The 20,099-nt window shown below is 67.4% G+C and overlaps 9 protein-coding genes across 9 annotated transcripts in view; 4 read left to right on the top strand and 5 right to left on the bottom strand.

Annotated features, from left to right (window-relative positions):
- Window positions 1-96: 96 nt before the first annotated feature.
- F751_1185 (hypothetical protein) lies at window positions 97-2,256 on the top strand (the record flags this gene model as incomplete). The annotated part of the gene is made up of 5 exons (XM_011402073.1): window positions 97-363; window positions 505-663; window positions 882-1,068; window positions 1,262-1,349; window positions 1,578-2,256. The coding sequence occupies 5 exons, from the start codon at window positions 97-99 to the stop codon at window positions 2,254-2,256; spliced, it is 1,380 nt and encodes a 459-aa protein (XP_011400375.1).
- Window positions 2,257-2,776: 520 nt separating this feature from the next.
- Window positions 2,777-5,343, bottom strand: F751_1184 (F-box-like/WD repeat-containing protein TBL1XR1; the record flags this gene model as incomplete). Its single annotated transcript, XM_011402072.1, has 6 exons — window positions 2,777-2,926; window positions 3,158-3,414; window positions 3,625-3,751; window positions 4,055-4,326; window positions 4,571-5,137; window positions 5,286-5,343. 6 exons carry the CDS (start codon window positions 5,341-5,343, stop codon window positions 2,777-2,779), a joined length of 1,431 nt encoding a protein of 476 aa, XP_011400374.1.
- Window positions 5,344-5,754: 411 nt separating this feature from the next.
- F751_1182 (60S ribosomal protein L12-1) lies at window positions 5,755-6,462 on the top strand (the record flags this gene model as incomplete). Its single annotated transcript, XM_011402070.1, has 3 exons — window positions 5,755-5,790; window positions 5,915-6,001; window positions 6,112-6,462. The coding sequence occupies 3 exons, from the start codon at window positions 5,755-5,757 to the stop codon at window positions 6,460-6,462; spliced, it is 474 nt and encodes a 157-aa protein (XP_011400372.1).
- On the bottom strand, window positions 5,917-6,284 carry F751_1183 (hypothetical protein; the record flags this gene model as incomplete). The annotated part of the gene is made up of 2 exons (XM_011402071.1): window positions 5,917-6,020; window positions 6,137-6,284. The coding sequence occupies 2 exons, from the start codon at window positions 6,282-6,284 to the stop codon at window positions 5,917-5,919; spliced, it is 252 nt and encodes an 83-aa protein (XP_011400373.1).
- Window positions 6,463-7,018: 556 nt separating the features above from the next.
- On the top strand, window positions 7,019-10,380 carry F751_1181 (Glucose-1-phosphate adenylyltransferase small subunit, chloroplastic/amyloplastic; the record flags this gene model as incomplete). Its single annotated transcript, XM_011402069.1, has 9 exons — window positions 7,019-7,255; window positions 7,350-7,396; window positions 7,546-7,731; window positions 8,014-8,154; window positions 8,333-8,571; window positions 8,805-9,041; window positions 9,363-9,544; window positions 9,743-10,007; window positions 10,307-10,380. The coding sequence occupies 9 exons, from the start codon at window positions 7,019-7,021 to the stop codon at window positions 10,378-10,380; spliced, it is 1,608 nt and encodes a 535-aa protein (XP_011400371.1).
- A 470-nt stretch (window positions 10,381-10,850) lies between these two features.
- F751_1180 (hypothetical protein) lies at window positions 10,851-12,815 on the bottom strand (the record flags this gene model as incomplete). The annotated part of the gene is made up of 4 exons (XM_011402068.1): window positions 10,851-10,991; window positions 11,202-11,825; window positions 12,011-12,018; window positions 12,392-12,815. The coding sequence occupies 4 exons, from the start codon at window positions 12,813-12,815 to the stop codon at window positions 10,851-10,853; spliced, it is 1,197 nt and encodes a 398-aa protein (XP_011400370.1).
- An 870-nt stretch (window positions 12,816-13,685) lies between these two features.
- Window positions 13,686-17,116, bottom strand: F751_1179 (RIC1-like protein; the record flags this gene model as incomplete). The annotated part of the gene is made up of 9 exons (XM_011402067.1): window positions 13,686-13,829; window positions 13,878-14,096; window positions 14,391-14,519; window positions 14,675-14,809; window positions 14,989-15,207; window positions 15,379-15,744; window positions 15,966-16,274; window positions 16,459-16,680; window positions 16,868-17,116. The coding sequence occupies 9 exons, from the start codon at window positions 17,114-17,116 to the stop codon at window positions 13,686-13,688; spliced, it is 1,992 nt and encodes a 663-aa protein (XP_011400369.1).
- On the top strand, window positions 16,913-17,757 carry F751_1178 (hypothetical protein; the record flags this gene model as incomplete). Its single annotated transcript, XM_011402066.1, has 3 exons — window positions 16,913-16,933; window positions 17,087-17,636; window positions 17,744-17,757. 3 exons carry the CDS (start codon window positions 16,913-16,915, stop codon window positions 17,755-17,757), a joined length of 585 nt encoding a protein of 194 aa, XP_011400368.1.
- A 937-nt stretch (window positions 17,758-18,694) lies between these two features.
- F751_1177 (putative WD repeat-containing protein C18H10.05) overlaps window positions 18,695-20,099 on the bottom strand; it is a gene marked incomplete at both ends in the record, with an annotated part of 3,282 nt that continues 1,877 nt past the window's right edge. The window contains 3 exons of the mRNA XM_011402065.1: window positions 18,695-19,138; window positions 19,329-19,638; window positions 19,841-20,091. Coding sequence (XP_011400367.1) covers window positions 18,695-19,138; window positions 19,329-19,638; window positions 19,841-20,091 — 1,005 coding nt within the window. The remainder of the gene's footprint in view (window positions 19,139-19,328; window positions 19,639-19,840; window positions 20,092-20,099) is intronic.

The following is a 20,099-nucleotide window of genomic DNA, read 5'->3' as shown; positions in this document are numbered from 1 at the left end:
GTGGGCCATCCCGTCGGTCACCACTGCGCCGCTTTGTCTAGAGGCTTTGGCCGGAGCCCACAGAAAGGGCGTGACTGCCCTGCCGAATACCTATCCATGTACTCCGAGACTTGTGCCAACATGAATCTGGAGGACCCGCTCGCCACAGGCTTTCAGTCTGGGCCATTGCCTCAGGAGCCGTGCACCTCCAGTAAGGACCACTCCCCCGAAGGTTCAATCCCCGTGTCCTCCGACAATGCCACCCGGGAGAGCAGCAGCGCTCCTGAGGCCGAGCCGGCTCCCAAGCGCGGCGCTCGAGGTGACAAGGGGAAGCCCCGTTCAGGGAACGCCGAGAACCAGGCCCGGTATCGGGCGCGCTGCAAGGTAGGTGGTGGGGGTTCTCGGATGGGACCTCGACCCATCAAGGCCGGACTCACTCCGAGCAGCACCATTGCCATGCTCCATGAAGGGAGCGTGCGTTGCATGGAGGTTCCAAGGCGTACCTTGTGCCTGCCCACCGCTCAGACGAAACGCATGGGCTTGGAGGGCGTGTATCAATCGACCAAGGAGGCCCTGGAGAGGGAGCAGCGTGAGAGTGCCCGTCTCACGCTGGACACAGCGGTCCTGACAGGGATTCTCAGCGTGCGGGACATGTCCATCAAGGTGCTAGAAGGCCCCCAAGAGGTAGGGAGCCTTGGGTGGAGGAAGGGGGGGGGGATAGAAAGATCTGGCGTGCCTGAGCATGGGAAGATGACACATGGTACAGCCCATCTTGGGCGAGTGCAGAGGACGGGAGACAAAAGTACCCTTGAGATGGTCAAAGCGAGGCAGTGCACTGCATCCCGCCACCCTCTGTATCCAGCCCGGCAGACTTCCGCATCACGGCTCCGTGCCCGCTGCAGGGACCAGAAGCCCTCAATGACAGTCCGTCAAACCCTGGCCTGAACGTTCGTTCGGGCGAGGGCATCTCCCCCCGCCTGCATGCCGAGGTGAAGCAGTACCTGGAACACGTGGAGCGCCTCTTCATGGATCTGGCGCTGGCAGAGGGGTGCTCCAGGCAGTGTGTCACGAGCTTGGATCTGACGTGGGGTGAGGGGGCGGGGGAATCTTGTGGTGTGGAACGGTCAGGGACCTTCAAGCCAGCTGACGTGAGGGGGGTGTCGCAGCTCTTGGCATGACCAAAATGGTTGAGGAATGCCAGGACCTGCTGTCTGGACAGCACCTTTTCCACCCCAGTTGTTTTGTCCAGCTGGCTTGCCCCTCTGCCTCTTTCCCCCCACAGATCAACTCGTGGAGTATGGAGAAGAGGTCAGGGGCATGACCGAGACCCAGTTCTGTGCGGCCCTGGACAGCTTCAGAGACGCTGCGCGGTGGGTTGCCTGGGCTTGTTCCCGGGACGGAATATCAGAATCAGCCAGTAGGCCTTGATATGGACCCAAAATTTCATGCTGGCTGGACTGCGTGTCGGGCTGATCAAGGGGTGCCTCCCACGACCTGCAGCATGCGTCCCCGGCATGCACCCGTCGCCACTGCTGGGACCCCTGTCGTGCCGCCAACTACGTCCCCACCCCTCGGCCCTGAACTCCACACTTTCCCAGGGAAGTAATAGCGGAGCTGGACGGCACCGGCTCCCGCCTGTGCCTGCTCCAGATGGTGGGCGCCTGGCAGAGCATGGCCTGCATGCACAGCGTGGCCACCGCCTGCCGCCCCGACCTCGTCATGGCCACCATGGCGCAGGCACAGGCGGCTGTGCGGCGCGACGCGCTGCCCGACGCCGGGTTTGCCGCGCTGGCGCGCGCGCTGCGCCTGAGCCCGGCGCAGGTGGCCAGCCTGGGGCGCGTGCACCGCCAGCATGTGGCCATGCTGTGCGCGCTGGGCGGCAGCGGCGCGGCGCAGCGACGCAGCGCGGCGGCGGCGGTGGCCACGGGCGCCGCCGCCGCGCCGGCTGCCTCGCTGGCGGGCATGATGGACGGGTACCTGGAGGCGCTGTCCACCGCGGCGGCACTGGAGCGCTACCTGGCCGGCATGAACTCCCTGGTCTCCTCCTACTGCAGCCAGGTGTTCATGGTGCTGGGCGTGGAGCAGGCGCTGCGCTGGATTGGACACCTTCCCCGCGGCTTCCCCGCCGTCGCCGCCTTTGTCGAGCACGTGCTGGCCACCGCCGGCGGCGCCGCCGCGCTAGAGGCAGGGGAGGGGGAGACGTCGGCGCCTGGCGCGGCCCCCGCCGCCACACTGGCCATCGCCGGGGTTACATGCCCCGGCATGCGCATGGTGTGACAACGAGGGCCTGCGGCACGAACGCTGACGCACGCATTTGACGCCCGGCTCGTCGCCACAACCTTTGGGGCCCTGACTGCATGCCATGCGCACCCAGACAAATACTCTTCCCCTGACGTGGAGGCCTTGCCTGACACCATCTACCCCTGAGCACTCACGCACTGCACTCTGTACCAAATGACTTGGTCGCGGGCAGAAGGCAGGGTAGCAGCGGCCGACGGTGCGCCAGACTGCGTCCATGGAGGGCGCTGGGTTACCAATACCAAGGGCATGCCCCTGTGTGTCGTCTACTTACATCTGGAGGGTCAGCTTGGGAACCACTCGGAGGCATGCGCGGGGAGCAGTCCCTCGCAGTCAAGGTGAAACCGGGCACCGGAGGCTGGGTGTGTGCCTGAGAGACGCAGGGCCTGGAGCCACCCAGGATCCTGCTGGCAGTCCGGGATGGCATGTCCTCCCCAGACAGTCAGAGCGCCCTTGCCTCCTCCAGCGCTCGCGGCAGGTCGCCCCCCCCTCGCAGTCTTCATGGCGACATGGGCTTCGGGTCGGCCGGGGGGAGGGGCGGCACCTGACCCAGGGGTACCACCAGCACCTGGGGTGCGCCCTCGGCCATGCACATGGACAGCGTCTCGCCGTCCGGCGCCCAGGACAGGTCGTGAATGAGGGCGGGGCACTGGGAGGGGTATGCAAGGGAGGGGGTGGGGCGGGGTGAGCGAATGAGAGGCTGGCTTTGACTGGATGGCGATCGACCAAGCAAGGTCAACAGTCTGCAACAGTCCCTGACGCGCCATTGACGCTGCGGCTCCCTTCCGTTGCTTCCCCCAACCTCAGCACTCAGCCAGTTGCATCCCTCCCAAGTCCCACCTCCAGATGAGACCCCCCCCAAGCCCGCATCGCCGCCCACCTGCAGGCTGCGCACCACAGCCCCCGACTTGGTGGACCAGACCAGGACCTGGCCCAGTTCATCCCCGGTGGCCAGGTACTCGCCCGCGGGGCTCCAGCGCAGGTGCGGCACGTTGGCGCCGTGGCGGTCCAGGCGGTGCACCACCGTGCCGGTGTCGGGGTCGAAGATCTGGACCAGGCCGTCGGCGCCGGCGCTGGCCAGCAGGTGGCGGCTGTCCCAGGGGCCCCACCGCAGGCTGTTCACCTCGGCGCTGTGCCCTGCGAGGCGAAGGTGACCAGGGGTGGAAGGTTTGGGGGTGTGATTCGTCACTGGAGCCGCACAGGAGGCAGGCTCCAGGAAGCGGTGGACAGACTCCTCTTCATTGCAGCAGCCGTACACCCAGGAGGAGGCAGGGTGGGGGGGGGCACTGCTCACCACACCCTTTGAAATCCTGCCACACTCCACACAACCCCGACCCCATGCCCGACCTGTCAGAGTGTGTAGTGGCGCATCAGAGGTGAGGGACCAGATGCGGACGGTGCCGTCGTCCGAGGCCGAGGCCAGCAGCTTGCCGCTGCCATCCCACCGCACGCCGTTGATGTCCCCGGAGTGCCCCTGTGGGGAGTGCGGGGTGCGGTATGTGCGAGGGATGCGCGACCTCTGACTCGGTCCCTTGAAGGGCAAAGCCCTGGTTGCATGAGACCTGCTGATGCGATGCAAGCGCTGCCTGCGCCAGCTCAGCCCATCGCCTGTCTGCTCGGGAGCCTGGCCCCACAGGGCCCCTGCCGCAGAGATACAACAAAGGACAGCCATGTCCAGGGTTGCGCAAGGCGGTGTACAGGGCCGGGGCGGTGCTCGGACTCTCTACCTCCCACCCCCCCTTCATCCCCAGACCCATGAGGGTGCCCCGGCGCCTACCTTCCAGACTTTGAGGGGTCGGTCCTCGCCTACCCTGAAGACGGCGATGGTGCGGTCGGCGCTGGCGGTGGCGTAGATGGCGTTTGTGCGCCAGTCGCCGTCCAGCAGCGGCGCGGCGTGGTGCACGCAGCGACTGCGCAGGGCGCCGGTCCGCGCATCCCAGACGATGGCGGCGCAGTCCACAGAGCAGGAGAGCAGGAGGTCGCCGCGCCGGTTCCAGCGCAGTGCGAAGATGGACCGCGTGTGGCCCTCCAGCGTGAACTTGCGCGTGCCTTTTGTTTTGGTGTGATCGGGGGAGTGGGGGGATGGCATGGGCAGGAATACCTTGCGAGCTGGGAGGCGCTCACGGGGACGTGAGCATTCCGGCGATGGGGCATGTGGGGTGCCACTCGGATGGCAACAAGGCACGGGGTGCCTACCTGGTGCCCTCCACACATGGCACGACCAGCGGGTCAAGCCACCAGCCCTGCGACCTTGGCAACCGTGGGAGCCCCACACTGAACAGTACAAACGCACCGTCGGCCTCCCAGATCTGGATGCTGCCGTCCATGAGTGCCACGGCCAGCAGGCTCGACCCCGGCGACCACTCTATCGCCGTGATCTCACCCCCCGTGGCGCAGACACAGGGCGCGGGCGGTGGCTCCCGAGTGCCCTCGGGAAAGTCCCACAGGCGCAGGCTGCCGTCCGCGGACCCCGCCGCGAGGCGAGGGGGGCCGGCCGGGGCCCAGGGGCAGGCATACACGGGCCCCTCCGCGCCCCCCAGCCCCAGGCAGGCACCAGGGTCCAGCTCCTCCGGCCCCGAGGCCAGCACGTCCAGCGCGGCGGCGTCACGCTTCTCGTGCCACTCGCGAACGGTGGCGCGCAGCTCCTCCACATCCCCGGTCATGATGGCCTCCGCCGACAGCGGCGTGAACTCGCCGAAGACATCGGTGGACTCCTCCGTCAGGTTGGCCTCCAGCTCGGCAAACTGGAAGCCCTTCTGCAGGATGCTGACCAGCGTGCCCACGGGCACGTCGGCGCCGGGCAGGCCGGAGTTCAGGATGGAGCTCTCCGCGCCAAAGGTGAAGGCGGTGTGGGCGAAGCCTGCAATGGGGAGGGATGAGGTAGGCACGAAGGTGGCTTTGAAAGTCCCAGCCCTGTGGAGTCACACAAGAGTATGGCGACGATGTCAATGTGCGCCTGTGCAGGGACGGCACAAACACATTCCACCACGTCCTAAACTCGCGCTCACCAGCCTCCAAAAGGTAGCGGTACACCAGGAAATTGACATGGTCGGAGGTGAGGGCCATGGAGCCTCCCTCACGACACTAGAGGAGGGGGACACAGCTCGAGTCTAGGATCTCGTATTCTTCGTTCACATATTTAGTAACATTTTTGGCTTCTCATTGGACGTCCAGCACCCGCGAGATGGACGGCAGGTAGGCACCGCTCCCTGGTGGGAGGCCTTCGCCTTCAGTGTTTCACGACTGGGCACGAGCCCCGGGCTATCACTGACCCAAAGCGATCTATCGGTAGGCAAAAGCTATTCTGACCCGGCGGGAAGACTTTAAAGTCTCAGCTGCTGGGCTCATGCCTCAGCTTGCTATACGAAAAATGCGAGATGCCAGGTAGGCATAAGGAAAGCTCGGAATGCGAGGTAGGCGGCCAAGTATTCCCGGAGGCCTCAGAGCCTGCCTCTTTCGAAGCAAAACGGGAGCACCATGCCGCCGAAATTCGACCCCAACTCGATTATCGAGGTGCGGGGCGGGGCGGGGATGCCAGGGGGCGGAGGGGCCATCCTCCGAGCGCTCGCAGGGGGCTGGGGCGGTCGTGAACCTTGTGGCGCCCAGTATAATCAGGTATGTCCATCCCACCGTGCAGGTCTACGTCCGGGCAACCGGCGGCGAAGTCGGTGCGGCCTCGTCCCTGGCCCCGAAGATTGGACCCCTGGGCCTGTCCCCCAAGAAGGTGCGGGGGTGGGTGGGGTCTGAGGGGGCGTTCGACAGGGTGTGGCGCCAAGCCATCCACATGATCCTCAAGCATAGTTGCCGACCCAGCATCCGCTTTCCCGCCCCCAGATTGGTGAGGACATCGCCAAGGAGACAGCCAAGGAATGGAAGGGCTTGCGTGTGACCGTCAAGCTGACTGTGCAGAACCGGCAGGCTAAGGTGTCCGTCATCCCGTCCGCCGCCTCCCTGGTCATCAAGGCCCTGAAGGAGCCCGTGCGCGACAGGAAGAAGGAGAAGAACATCGTGCACTCCGGCAACCTGGCGCTCGAGGATGTGTACGAGATCGCCCGCATCATGCGCGACCGCTCCTGCGCGGCCGGCTTCGCGGGGACCGTCAAGGAGATCCTGGGCACGTGCGTGTCGGTTGGCTGCCAGGTGGACAACGAGGACCCCCGCGACATCCAGCAAAAGGTGCGGTAGCGGCGGTGGAGCAGGGTGGCATGATTGTGTGGGGAGGGGGGGGGGGGGGGAGGGCGCCTGCTGGGGAGCAGAGGTGCTGCGAGTTGAGCGCAGAGGTTCTCTGTGCCACACCAGATTGAGGATTGCCGTTTCTGAGCCGCAACATATTACTACAGCCCTTCTTACCGGCAAGTATTCCCGTTACTCCCTTCTCAGATCGACGATGGCGAGCTCGAGGTGCCAAGTGCATAGACTTGACGCGATGGCTCTGGCCTTGTAACACTCTTCTGCTCACGCACTATCATTCAAGTGGTGTCAGAACAGGGTACACAGAGCAAATCGTGGGATCAAATAACGTGGAGGACCCTGCTGATGAGCTCCAGCTGTACCGACACCGCAACCCGAAATCAGGCTCGTCGTCAGCGCAAGCGGGCGGGAATGGGTGCTCGTGCCTCAGCCCTGCATAACAGCAGCGCTGACATCCTGCCCCTGTGTGAAACAGAATTTAACTTCAAGGATTACCAGGGGCATCGCAACATTAGCAAGCGCTTGTTGCACCGGGTCGCGAGCCAGCACCATGCAGAGCCTGCAGGCGGGTGTCACAGGGCGCATGCCAGTCTCCTTCCAATGCACACGACCAAAGCATGGGGTAAGGGGTGGTACACCCATCTGCTCTGGAGCGGAGGGCACGGGGGCCTCCCGCCCCCGAACCACTCCAGTGAGCCGGGCCACACCTGCCCAGAAGAACCGTGGCGGGGCGGATCCCAAGCCATGGGAAACGGATCAGCTGCCACAGGGCCGCCGGGTACTTCAGGTGAACCATGGGAGGGAGGCCTGGCAATCGGGTTTGCCGGCATCTCTCGAGAGCAGGACCCGAGTGCTCTCCTTGCACCTCTTCCCGCTCGCAGCCTGCGGAACCGCTGATGGCCAGCATCGACGACCCCAGTTTTGGAAGGTATGGTAATCTTCATTGTGGCGGTCATGGTGCAGGGTTGGTCGTCAGAGAGAGGCTTCACTCTTGAAAGCTGGGTTCTGTGGCAGACAAGCCTCAAACCAGGACCTGACTCCCAAGCCCATCCCAACCGTGCCCTTTCCCCCCTGCAGACCCATCAACCCCTCGATCGACCGGGAGGAGCTGTCGAGGACTGTGCGCGCCGTCATCCTCGCCGGCGGTGAGGCGAAGAACCCGCTGACCCGCTCCCGCGCTATGCCCGCTGTGCCGTTGGGCAGCAGCTTGATGATGATCGACGTGCCCATCAGCAACTGCATGAGTGCGGGCATCAATAAAATGTGGGCTGAAGTAGGACTTGGCGATGGGGTGGGAGGGGCTGTGGGCTCGCACATGTTGCGCATGATGCATGGGGAAAGGAGGTGCCTCATTGTGGACAGTGAAGCTGGCATCACAGTGGTGATTCTGTAGACCATCATGAGGGGGCACAAGGCGCAGATGCTGCAGCTTTTTGCATTGCCCTCTCTGTCCCCCCCAATGCTGCTCCCCCAGCGGCTTGCTGCTGCCTTGCGCAGCACTGCCAGCCAAGCCCCTCAACCCCCTCCTCCCACCCCTCCCTGCAGCTATGTGCTGACCCAGTTCCAGAGCCACACCCTGAACAGCCATCTGACCTCCGCCTACCCCCCCGTCCGCTTTGGTGGCCCCGACCACCAGGCATGGGTGGACGTCCTGGCGGCCCAGCAAACTGTCACCGAAAAGGACTGGTGCGATGGATCCAAGGGGTTTGTGGGGTTGTTGTTTGGAGGGGTGACATCTGAGATCTGCTTGCCCCAGCCCTCTGGAATCGCGTCCTCAAGCAGGGCGCACCGCCCGGCCCTGGTGCCTCCCCGCGTGTGCCTGGTCCCTTTCACCCACCCACCCGCCCCACGCCCACTGCCGCAGGTACCAGGGCTCTGCAGACGCCGTGCGGCGCAACATCAATGAGCTGATGGACGAGGCGCGGGGCGTCACCCCCGCCACCGAGTACGTCATCCTCTCCGGCGCGGCGGTGTACACCATGGACGTAGCGCAGCTGGTGGCGGAGCACCGGGCCAAGGGCGCCGACATCACCATCGCCATGCACCCCGTGTCGGAGGCCGACGCATCTGGAAAGGGCGTCGCCAAGGTCCACAACAGCTCCAGTGAGACTATTGAGGAGGAGAGGGTTGGGTAATTGATCATGCGAAAGGTTTGGGGTCGGGAGTGCGGGGCTGCGCAGATGGGTGCCACCCGCGGCGGTGTGGGGGTTCCTTCTGCTGGTGCTGTGCATGGTTGGCCTGTGAGATTCACGGGCGTGTACCGAACCCTCAACTGGCTTGCAAGAAAAGGATTGCCCTCCACCCCTCCCACCCACCCACCATCCCATCACCGCCAGACCGCGTGCTCAAGTTCGAGGAGAAGCCGAGCAAGGCGTCGCTGGAGGGCATGCGGCGCGAGGGCGTCGACGACGACTCGCGCTACCTCGCCAACATGGGCGTCTACGTCTTCCGGCGGGAGGCCCTGTTCCGCCTGCTCAGCCCCGCCAAGAAGCAGGCCATCACGCACATCGGGCACCATGTGGTCCCGAATGCCCTGGCCCAGGAGATGAAGGTGTACGCCTACCTCCACGACGGTGGGTGGGTGGTTGAGGGGCTGGTGGGAGGGAGGAGGAGCGGGAGGAAGGAGTCAAAGATGTCATCGAGTATGGTGGGGAGTTTGACAGGCGGGTGCTGTGTTGTTGGCAAGCTCAAGCTACTGGCCAGGCAGGTAGCGTGTGTCCTGGGAGCCAGGGGAAATACGGGTGCTCATGCACGAATGCACAGGATAGTGCTGAGGCCGGGGGAGTGGCATATCTGGCTCTCCACTACTATGCGATTCACTTTTGTTTGTTAGGCTACCGCCCGAATCCGCCCCCTTGCGCATGTCCGACCCTCTCCACATCTCCACACCGCAGGCTACTGGCACGACGTGAGCAGCCTGAAAGACTTTTACGAGACCAACCTGGACCTGTCTGACGAGGACTCGCCCATCAAGTCCGACATGTCGGTGGCGGCGCGGGGGTCCATGCTGCCCCCCGCCCAGCTGCACGACGCCGACATCACACGCACAATCGTCGGCGACGGCGCCGTCCTGGTGGTGAGGGGATGGGAGGCATGGCGCTGGGTTTGATGGGAGCAGGAAGAGGGGTTGAGGGGGTAGTACTTCAGGGGAAAAGGTGAGCGAGGAGATTCAGCACACGGGTCCGCCCGCTACTTGCGTCGTGCTCAGGCCCTTGAACCCTTGGCAGTCCACCTTCCCCGCCTTGAGCTCCCCTCCTCCCCGGCCATCTCAAAGGGCTGCACGGTGAGCAACAGCGTGGTGGGCGAGTCTGTGTACATCGGGCGCGGGTCCGTGGTGGAGGACTCGCTCCTCCTGCGCAACTCCTACTGGGCCAGCGACAAGCTGCGCGGCGAGGCGCAGCGCCGCGGCGAGCGCGTTTACGGCGTGGGCGAGAACTGCCACCTGCGCAAGGTGGTGGTGGACGAGAACACCACCATCGGCAACAACGTGAAGATCCTGAACAAGGACAACGTCCAGGAGTGCGACCGTGCCGATTCGGGTGCGGAGGTTTTTTTTCTTTTTGGGGGGGGAGGAGGAGGGGTTGCACTGGCGTGGGGGCCCACGGTGAAGGATTTTGGCTGAGGCTTCCTGCTTGGTGTGCGAGACGGGATTTGTGGGACAGCAAAGCTAGGTGGCCATGTCGAAGGGGGCTGGGCTTGGGGAGCATCCGGGTTCTATTCTGAGAATAGTTTTGATGAGGCAGAGCCATGTGAGTTCCCTACCACTCTCCTCTGTGGCCCATCGTCCCGCATCCCAACCCCACTCTTCCTCAACCCATCCTTCCATTGTGCATCGCAGACGGGTACATGATCCAGGACGGCATTGTTGTTGTCATGCGCAACGCCTCCATTCCAGACAACACCGTCATCTGAGGGCGCGGCGAGGGTCATGGTTTGTGCAGCGAAGACCCAGGAGGGAGTAGCAGCGCTGTGGCTCAGGCTGATGTGCGCCCCTACTGCCGCAATGTGGGCAGCTTTCCAGGCGTCGACCGGAAGATCTCGGCGCCCAGAAGCCTGGGACCTGGCCTCCCACAGCACCTCGGGGACCTCGTGCAGCTGCTGACCGACCCCACCCCTCAACATTTTTGCAAACGACGCCCTTCTCTGCATGAGCTTGGGGGAGGACACTGCTGCAGCACCCCACTCCTTGTGCCCCTGCTTGTTACACCCTTTGTCAGCTTGTAAGCGTGCGCGGGGAAGGGACGGTGCCGTCGCAGGGAGGGAGGCCGGTGCCGTCGCAGGGAGGGAGGGAGGTGCGCGCGGGGCAGAGGAGCCGCGGGGCCAGGACATGGGTTCAGCGCAGCACATAGAGAACCCGCCAGGCGCCAGGGAAGGGGCCGGGGTCATCGACTCCCCGGCGCTCCCGGGGCACCGTCGCCGTCGGCTGTCACCGCCCCGCCCACCTCCGATCCACCGCCCTCGCCCTCGCCCGGCGCCCCCAGCGCTGCGCGCAGGACCGGCGCGACCTGCAGCAGCGCCGCCCACTGCGCGGGGTGCGCAGCCGCCAGCGCGCGCGCCACATCGGGCACCGGGGTCGCGAGGGCCAGCCCCCCGGCCGCGTCCGCGGCGCCCAGGCCCCACAGCGTCCGCGCCAGCTCGGCCGCCGCGGCGTCGCCCAGCGCGGCGCGGTCCCGGCGCGCGCAGCGCAGCGCGCGCAGGGTGCGCTCCGCATCCAGCCCGGCGCCTGAATCGACCGTCCCGCCCGTGCCGCCCAGCAGCGTCGCCAGCGAGGTGCCCGGCAGCGCACGCAGCGCGGCGCTGAAGCCCGCCAGGCGCGCGTACGCGGCGTCCTCCACCAGCGCCCGCGCGTGGCCGGCCAGCAGGTCCCAGACGTCCACCAGCGGCGTCAGCGAGTCCAGCGTCTCCAGCGAGGCGCTGACCTGGCGCGACGAGCTGTGCCGGCGCAGCGGCGCCGGGGCCGCCCCGCTCGACCGCTCTAGGGTCGGGGGCGCGGCGTCGGACGGCTCGCCGACGCGCGCCGTCCCGGCCCCGCCAGCCTCGCCCGCGCCGCCCCACCACGACCACAGCCAGCCGGCCAGGCCCGCGCCCGGCGTCCCCGTGCCGTCAGGTCCTCTGCCGCCCGCGCCCGCCAGCGAGGCGCGGCGCGCGGCGGCCACGCCCGCGGCGCCCTGCCGCCCCACGAGGCCCACGGCCTGCAGCAGGCCCTCCTCCCCCGGCGGCGTGAGGAAGCGGATGGCCTCTGCGGCCAGCGCGTACCGCTGCGAGCGTACCGCCTCGCGCACAACCTGCACCGCCAGGTTCTGGGCGGTGCCGGGGCCCTCCAGGTGGTTGATCACCAGCAGGCACGCCGCCGCTTTCTGGAAAGGGACGGGGGGGTAAAGGGTTTGGGGGGGTATGGGGTTGGGGGGGGGGTAGGCCATCGGGGGAATGGTCTGTCAAAGCTCTTCGTATGCCCGACAAGGTCGCATCGTCCTTTTGCCGACGCGGCACTGCACTGACACAGCGGAGCGGTCGACGCCCTGCCTTGCCCTCTTGCTCCCACCTGAACACCTCCAGAGCACCATGTTTCACCCCCTTCCCCCCACACATATACACCCATGCACCCACAATCACCCCAGCCTCCACAACAACCCTTACCCACCCACCACCCGCCCACCCACCTCCGGCGCGCCCTGGTCCAGCAGGCTCTGGGCGAGGCGGAAGGGCGAGCCCACAGCCGCAAAGAGTGCGGGCCACAGCGCGGCGTCCGTCTTGCGGGCCACCGCCACCACGGTGCCCGCGTAGAGGGCGGGGAAGGCGGCCAGCATGTCCACCGCGGCGCGCAGGGTGGGCCCCGCGCGCCGCGCGCCGCGCGCCGACCCGGGCCACCTGGCGCTGGCGAGCGGCGAGGCGGCGGCCGCGCCGGCGCGCTCGCGCTCGTCACCCTCCAGCGCGGTGAACAGCAGCCACTCGGCGGACCGGGGGAAGTGCGGCGCGGCGGCGTACCAGCGCGCCAGCGCCAGCGCGCGCTCGCCGCGGCCGCCTGCCAGCTGGCGGTGTAGCAGGCAGTGCAGCGCCGGCTGGCTCCCTGGCAGGGGCTGGAAGCAGGGCGGCGGGGCAGACGGGGCCGGGGTCGTGGCGGCCGCGCCGCCACCCTCCGCGCCGCCGTCCTCCGTTGCCCCGCCAGCGCCGACCCGCACGGTCGCCGTGGGGAAGGCGCTGTGCTGCGCCACGCCCACCACCGACACGTCCGCCAGGCAGATGCCCAGCGGGTAGGTCCCGGCGTCGAAGGCCAGCTCGGCCTCCCCGGGGTCACGCGGCACGTGGACTCCAGCGTCCCGGGCCGGCCCCGACCCGGGCGAGGCCATCCAGCCGGGGCCCGGCGTGGCGGCCGCCCCGTCCAGGGCGGAGGGGAAGGCCAGGCGCATGCCGCCCGGCCCGTACAGCCACCAGGGCAGCTCTGTGGCGGGGACCGCGCCGGGCGTGGTGCCCGCGCGGCGCACGCGCGGCGGCGGGTGCGGGCCGGGCGGCGGCGCACCCTCCGAGGACGAGGGGTCGTCCAGGTGCAGCAGGTCCACCTCGGAGGCCGTCGTCGCGCCAGGCGCGGCGCTCGCACCTCCACGCGCCGTGCGTGCCCCGCCCGGCCCCGCGCCCACGGCGCGCGCCCCGCCCGCGGTCAGCCCGCTCGCCGCCGTGTCCACGGCCAGGGGCAGCCAGAAGCGGTCCACCTCGGAGGCCAGAGCGCGCTCCGCGCCAGCGTCGAGGTCGAGGCGCGAGAGGGCGCCGTCCACGCGCAGGAGCAGGGCCTCGCCGGGGTGCGCGTCCGCCTGCCCCGGGCGCGGCCGCCGGCGGCGGGAGGCGGGGCGCCGGACGCGCACCGATAGCAGCGGCAGCCCGTCCTCGCCGCGGGAGGACGACGGCGTGGCGCCCAAGCCGGCGGCGGCGGGCTTGTCCCCGGCTGCGTCCGGGGCGACGGCGTCCGGTGAGGGTTGTCCGGCGACGAAATCATCATCGTTATCGTCGTCATCTGACGTCGTCGCCGACTCCCCCGGCTCCACCAGGGCCAGCTCCTGGAAGGATTAGGGAAGGAAGAATAGAGCGGCCAGGGTCGGGCACGCGAGCAGAGGACGGAGGGTTTATGCGGGGGGGGGCATGGGTCACTGGCTCCCCTCAGGAGGGATCCCGCTTTCACAGGCTTGTTGACCCCCACTAGCCTCACTCCTGCCACAGCCATCCTCTCACCCGTCATCCCACCTCCCTCCGACCCACGCCACGCACCCTTCAGTCAGCATGCCCTCCCAAAAGCAAAAACCCCGCACCCCCAGGCCCTTTCGCACCCGCAGCGGGCGCCCGCCACTCATCAGGGACAGGTGCCGCACGACCTCCAGCCGCCCCGCCCCGCCGCCGCGCTCCGCCGGCGTGTAGCGCACCAGGCGCACGTCCAGCGCCCCCGACCCCAGCAGCACGTAGCGCCCCAGCGCGTCGGCGGCCAGCGGCGCCTCCTCCAGGTCCAGGGTGGCCAGCAGGGCGCCGCGATCCAGCCGCGCCTTGGCATGCAGCTCCAGGCGGGGGGGTGAATCGGGGCTGCCCGGCGGGGGCCCCGCCACCACGCCCACCACGCCGTCCCCCAGCCACACCAGCGCCAGCGCCTGGCGGGGCCGTGGGTGGGTTCACGGGTTTGTGAGGGGGGTGACATGGGACACTGCGACCACCGAAACAGCCAGGCCTGGTGGCGCAGCAGGGGGTGGGACCTCCGGGGGGGGGGCCCAGAGCGAACACCTGCCCTGAACCCGACCCGCGATCGGCTCACACAAGGGAACAAGGACCCCGGGTGTGCACATCGAGCTGGTGTACAGCGCTCACACCACACGCACGATTCCTCATCCCAAGCCCCTCCCGAGGGTTCGCCGTGCACCGAGCATCCACGCCCATCGACCGCCCACCTGGAAGCTGCGCTCCTGGGCGGCGTCGCCAAACAGGCGCCAGCGCGCCTGCGACCGGGAGTGCAGCGCGAATCCCACGCCGCCCGCCACGGCGACGTCGCCCGACGACGGGTCCACGGCCGCACGGACCTGCGTGGAGTGAACGGCGGGGTCCGGGCCTGCTCGGCGGACGTGTGGCCGGGAGCGGAGGTCTGCACACGCACGCACCCGGGGCCCCATGGCGCCTGCAGGGCGGTGGTACCTACGCCAATGCACCCCCCCCACACAGGAGGACCTTCACACACCAGAGGGTAGGCGGCCTCCAGGTAGGCCTCCGGCACCTGCAGGTGCTCCAGAGCAAGCTCGGGGCGTAGCCCCAAGCCCCGTGCCCCGCGCCCGACGGCCGCGCAAGGCCCCACCAGCAGGACCCGATCCTCGGCCTGGCGGGGTACGCACGGGAGCTGGGTGGCATAGCAAGCTTGAGAGCCGGAAGGCCAGAGGCCGAGGGCATTGAGACTGTGCTGCCCGAGGGCCCACGCCCTCGACAAAAGACTCTGTGTGCACCATACACACGCCCAGTAACAGCTTCAGGCCCATCATCCCCCCCTACCCCACCCACCAGCAGAGCATGCCCGGCCCCTTCCTCGCCCGGGTCCAGCCAGGGCGGGAGCTCCGACCCCGAGGCCTGCGCCCCCGTCCAGCGCCGGCGGAGGATCGCGCGGTGGTCGCCCGCCAGGGTGCGCGCAAAGCGCAGCTCCTGCAGCAGCTGCGGGGACCCGCCCTCCGCCGCCAGCAGCCGGGCGCCGTGCCGCGCCCAGGCCAAGGCTGTCACGGGACCCTGGTGGGGAGCAAGGGAGAGGGAGGTGATCGTGCTGCACTGAGTATGGCCTGGCCCACCCTCTTGCCCGACGGTGCGACACCTCCGAGGATCTACAGCCCGAAGGCCCCCTCGCCTCCGGCGATCCCTCCGTAGATCCCCAAACCCCCACCCCCCAGACACCAAACCCACCTCCAGGATGCCCGGCTCGACGCCTGCGTGCTGGCGCAGCGTGCACAGCACGCGACAGCCCGAGGCCGTCCACACGGACAGCCCGGCCCGGGCCTGTCCCACTGCCAGCGCCCGGCCGTCGGGCGACCAGCGCAGGCAGGCCGTGGCGCCCAGCGCACTGGGATCCAGGCCCCACTCGTCCTGGGACAGTGTGCGCACCGGGGCGGGGACCCCCACGCCGGGGTCGAGCAGCTCGGCCAGCGCGTACAGCGCCACCTGGCCGCCGGCGCAGCCCACCGCCAGGGTGGCGTTCACGGGGTCGAAGGCGGCGCAGGTGGCGGCCTGGCCAGAGTTGCCGGGCACGTGGCCCGGGCCCAGCATGTAGATCTGTGGGGTGTTTGGGGCAAGGGATGGGCCGGGGGAGGCAATGCAGACTGGTGGATGGCGCTTGGGCAGCCAGGTTGACGCAAAGTCAGCACAGGCTGGCGCTCAGCGTGCGGGCAGAGACTGGTGTAGGGATGCTGGGAGAGCTTGATGCACCGACAGACTACGGATCCGCCCTGCCCTCCACCGCCGGCCCCCCTCCACTGCCACACCCCATCACTCACCTTTTCCACCGGGTGGAGGGTGGACTCGGCGCTGCGCGCCAGCACCACCCGCCCGTCCCGAAGAACGAGCGCCAGCAGGCCGGAGGTTGGGGAGTGGGCGACGCTGTGCACGCTGCCGGACTCCAGGGGCTGGGCCGCTCCAGCCACGAGCTCGGCATGGCCGTCTGAGGCACGCGGCGGCGTCGACTCCAGCAACGCAGCCACGGACTGGCAGCTGCTGCTGGCCCGGGACGGCGGCGCCCGGAGGGAGTCACTCCTCCTGGCAGACATGCCCCTGCTGGGGTCAAAGAGATCCACGCTGCCGCGAGCCTGGTGGGGAGTAGGAAGGGCGGGAAGCGGTTGAGGCTTTGGGCTGGAGATGCTCGTTCTGGGCTGTGATCTCTTGCTCGAGCATCAAATTTTGACGCTAAACCATTCTCTCAGTACTCACACTGTCCATCTCCATTCCTACAAGCATACAAATGCCGCCCCACCCTCCACCCCTGCGCCTCACCCGCCCATTCCAGTCGGTGTTATGGAGTTTGCCAGAGGCGAGAACCACCAGGATGGACTTGACATCCACCACCACTCCAACGGGCGGGTCTTCGTCGCTGCTGAGGAAGACCGAATTCTGGATGTAGATGTTGGTCAGCTTGGCCGGGGGTTCGCCGGATGTCTGCCAAAGAACCTCCTTGGAGCTGCTGACGGCATAGATGTGCAGGTACCCCCGGCTCGTCTGGTGGGTTATGGGTTGGGAGTAGCGAATAAAGAGGTATAATTTATCGCGAGGGTGGGCGTAGGGATCGCTATCCTTGCCCTGTTGCCCTGATCATGCAAGACGCTGTGCTGGTCAGGCCCCCCCCAATCCCACCCACCCCCGAATCTGGCAGTCCCTCGTCTACCGAGCCCCATCCCCAGCTCACCACCAGAGCCAGACGACGCCTTCTCTGGCACCATGCTGCTGCAACATGCTCCCCCTCGTCCTCGAGGTCGGTGGGGCTGACCACCACCTCGCCGACCCTGATCCTGTGTCGGCCCGCTGACCAGGCCTGGATCCGGGAGCTGTAGGTCAGCAACAGATGCTGGTCGGTGAATGTAGTGTCGACAAGTCCTTCAGAAGGCGGCACCTCCCCCGCATCCAGGCATTGGGGGAACCCATAGGGGAAGTACATGGGGCCGTGGAGGCCAGTGCCCCAAAGTCCCTTCTGATCTACGCAGCAGGGGCCATGATCACAAGACCATCGCGACAGCACACATGGAATATCGTTTGTGGCGACGCAATCAGCACGGTTTGGGCCTCGCAGCGGACTGCATCGCAGGCGAGTCACGATCTGGGATTCTGGGGAATTGGGGATGCTCGCACTGCTGCGCTCCGCTGCCAACCCTTCAACCCTGCACCTCACTCTGCGCTTCAAGACTCTACTCGGTTGGCAAGGGGCTGCGAGATTCCAGCTTTGACACTCTCACCTTGCAACGGTCACCCCAGAACCCTTGCGACGTATCGGTGTAGAGGCCCCACATATCGGGGTTCTTCAGGGGCGCGTAGCACTCCTGACACGGCCCTCCCATGGTATTCATCTGGTTCGTGGACGTCACATACCTGTTTTTCCTCTTCCAGAACATCTCGCCCTACTTCTGGTCGAGCCTGGGGATCGCCCTGTGTGTGGGTCTGTCGGTCGTGGGAGCGGCATGGTGAGTCTGGGGCCGGGATCGCGGGTAGGATCGCGGGAGCGCACGGGAAGGGGGTGCATGCCGCAATTCAAGGTCTCGATGGAGCATCTTCCCTACGCGCGTCGCAGGGGGATCTTCATAACTGGCAGTAGTCTCATGGGAGCGGCACAAAGGGTGCCCCGCATCACCTCCAAGAATTTGATCAGGCAAGTGTGGGGAGAGCCATGGGAGGGGGCCCCATCGTCCGTGTCATAGCAGCCCCAACCCTTGCACCCCTCCCCTCTACCCCCATGCAGCATCATTTTCTGTGAGGCCGTGGCCATCTATGGGGTCATCGTGGCCATCATCCTGCAGACCAAGGTCGAGGCGGTGAAGCCGCGTGATGATGGGTCGTACTCCCTGGCGGCAGCAAACGCGGGCTACGCCATCCTGGGGGCGGGCTCCGTCACGGGATGGGCCAACCTGGCGTGCGGGTGAGGGCTTGAGGATCCCTGGGGGTTGCAGGGCGGGGTGCTGCTCGCATCACCGTCCACCTGTACCCAAGCAGGGCGAGCAGGAAACAGATCGACTGACTGAGACGTCAGCGGAGCACCCGTGCGGACCCACTGACATGGCCAGAGGCAGGGCGTGCCCTCCCCAAGCCCCGCACCCACCTTGCCACCTGTTCCCCTGCCCCATCCAGGCTGAGCGTGGGCATCGTGGGCAGCAGCGCTGCCCTGTCCGACGCGGCCAATGCCACCCTCTTTGTCAAGATCCTGGTGGTGGAGATCTTTGCATCGGCGCTGGGCCTCTTTGGGGTCATCATCGGCATCATCATGGCAGGGAATGCCAACTTTGTGGGGGCCTGAGGCCCCATGAGTGTCTGGAGGGGTGCCAAAGGACTGTCACGCAGTCGTGGATACTCGCTGTGAACACGCACTTTGAGCAGGAGCCATGCAAGTGGGTTCTGCCACGGGGTGTGGTCTTTGGAGATGGTGGGCTGGCGTGGACTCTGGAATTCAGGCGAAGGGGAAGCATGAGGGAAGATTTTGAGGAGCGGCATTGTCCTTTTCAAGATACTTTCACGCAGACTTGAGGCCTCACATCCTTGATGACTCGTGTCGTGACTCAGTGAGCACCCTCAGCACCGCATCGTTCCCCTCTGCACCGTCCTGGCTGCCGCCCTCTGTCAGATCAGGGGCAGACCAGGCAAGCGCCGTGATTGCGCCAGCCTCGCCCCCGCACACGAGCGCCCGCCCGTCTGGAGACCACGCCAGGGTCGTGACGGGGCAGCCCAGGGTCGAGGTCGACAGGGGGAAGCGGGTGGACCTCGCCAGGTCCCACACCGAAGCCTTGCCGTCCGCGCCGCCCGCAGCAAAGCAGGTGCCTTGGAGTGGGTGCCAGGCGACGCAGGCGGCTGCCTCAACCGGCCCAGAGTGGGACCATACCAGGCACACCTCGGCGGACTCGACGCTCCAGATCGCGAGCGTGCCCCTCGCATCGGCGCTCAGCAGCACGTGCTGCCGGCGCGGGTGCCAGGCCAACTGCACAGCAAAATTGGTGCAGATGCTGGGGTTTCGAGGTCTGTGCCCTTGGGCGGCACCGCCCCTGGCCCCTTCCCTTGGCAAAGCACAGGCTCCCATTCCACTGCGCAACAGCCCAGGCATGCTTCCTGCCTGCATGAGGGAGGCAGGGTCTGTGGACCGGACACGCCCCGAGCCAGCCCTGCCGCACCTGCAGGAGCGGGGCCGGGTGGGGACCAGCGGCGGAGCAGCTCGGTGCAGACTGGTCCGTCGCGGCGACGAGCAGCCGGCCCTCCATGCTCCCCAGGGCCCAGGCGCGGTCGGGGGAGCGGGCGGCGGCGCACGTGACCCAGGCGGCCCACGGCGCCATGAGCTCCTGCCGCGCGCCGACCTCCAGGCCGTCCTCTGGGCCGCCTTTCCAGTGCAGCACCGTGCCCTCCTTTCCGCACGAGGACAGGCAAGTGCCGGCCTCTGCGGCGGGAACCAGAGCGCAGACTGGGGCGCCGTGGCCGCCGCCGTAGCTGTGGTGGATCGGGAAGGGCGGGGCACGGTCGCTCTGATGATGGGACGCTGGGGTGAGCATCCCCTCCCGGCATGCCTGGCGCGCTCTTCCACCCACCAGCGCCCGCCAGAGATCGCATGTGGGGGTCGGGCACATGCGTACCAGTGGACACTGGGTCCCCCTTTCTCCCCCCCCCCTGCAACAGAAACAAGAAAACTCACGGCACGGTGCAGATGGGGCTGCCCGCGTCTCGCCCGCCCTGGCGGGGTCGGAAGAGGGTTATGGTGCCCATGGCACACCCCACCGCCAGCGCGCCGCGGCCCGGAAGCCAGGCGGCGGCTGAGGGCCCGTGCGGCACCCCCGCCTGCCACAGCGCACGCCCCGGGCGGGACAGGCAGTACACCGCCACCCGCCCGGGGCTGTCCTGCCGCCGCGCATCCCGGAAGCCCACGGCCAGGATGGCGGGGCGGTCCTGGGGGC

This window comes from Auxenochlorella protothecoides, assembly GCF_000733215.1.
Source record: "Auxenochlorella protothecoides strain 0710 unplaced genomic scaffold scaffold124, whole genome shotgun sequence".
NCBI lineage: Eukaryota > Viridiplantae > Chlorophyta > Trebouxiophyceae > Chlorellales > Chlorellaceae > Auxenochlorella > Auxenochlorella protothecoides.
This window is presented reverse-complemented; position numbering and strand designations above follow the sequence as displayed.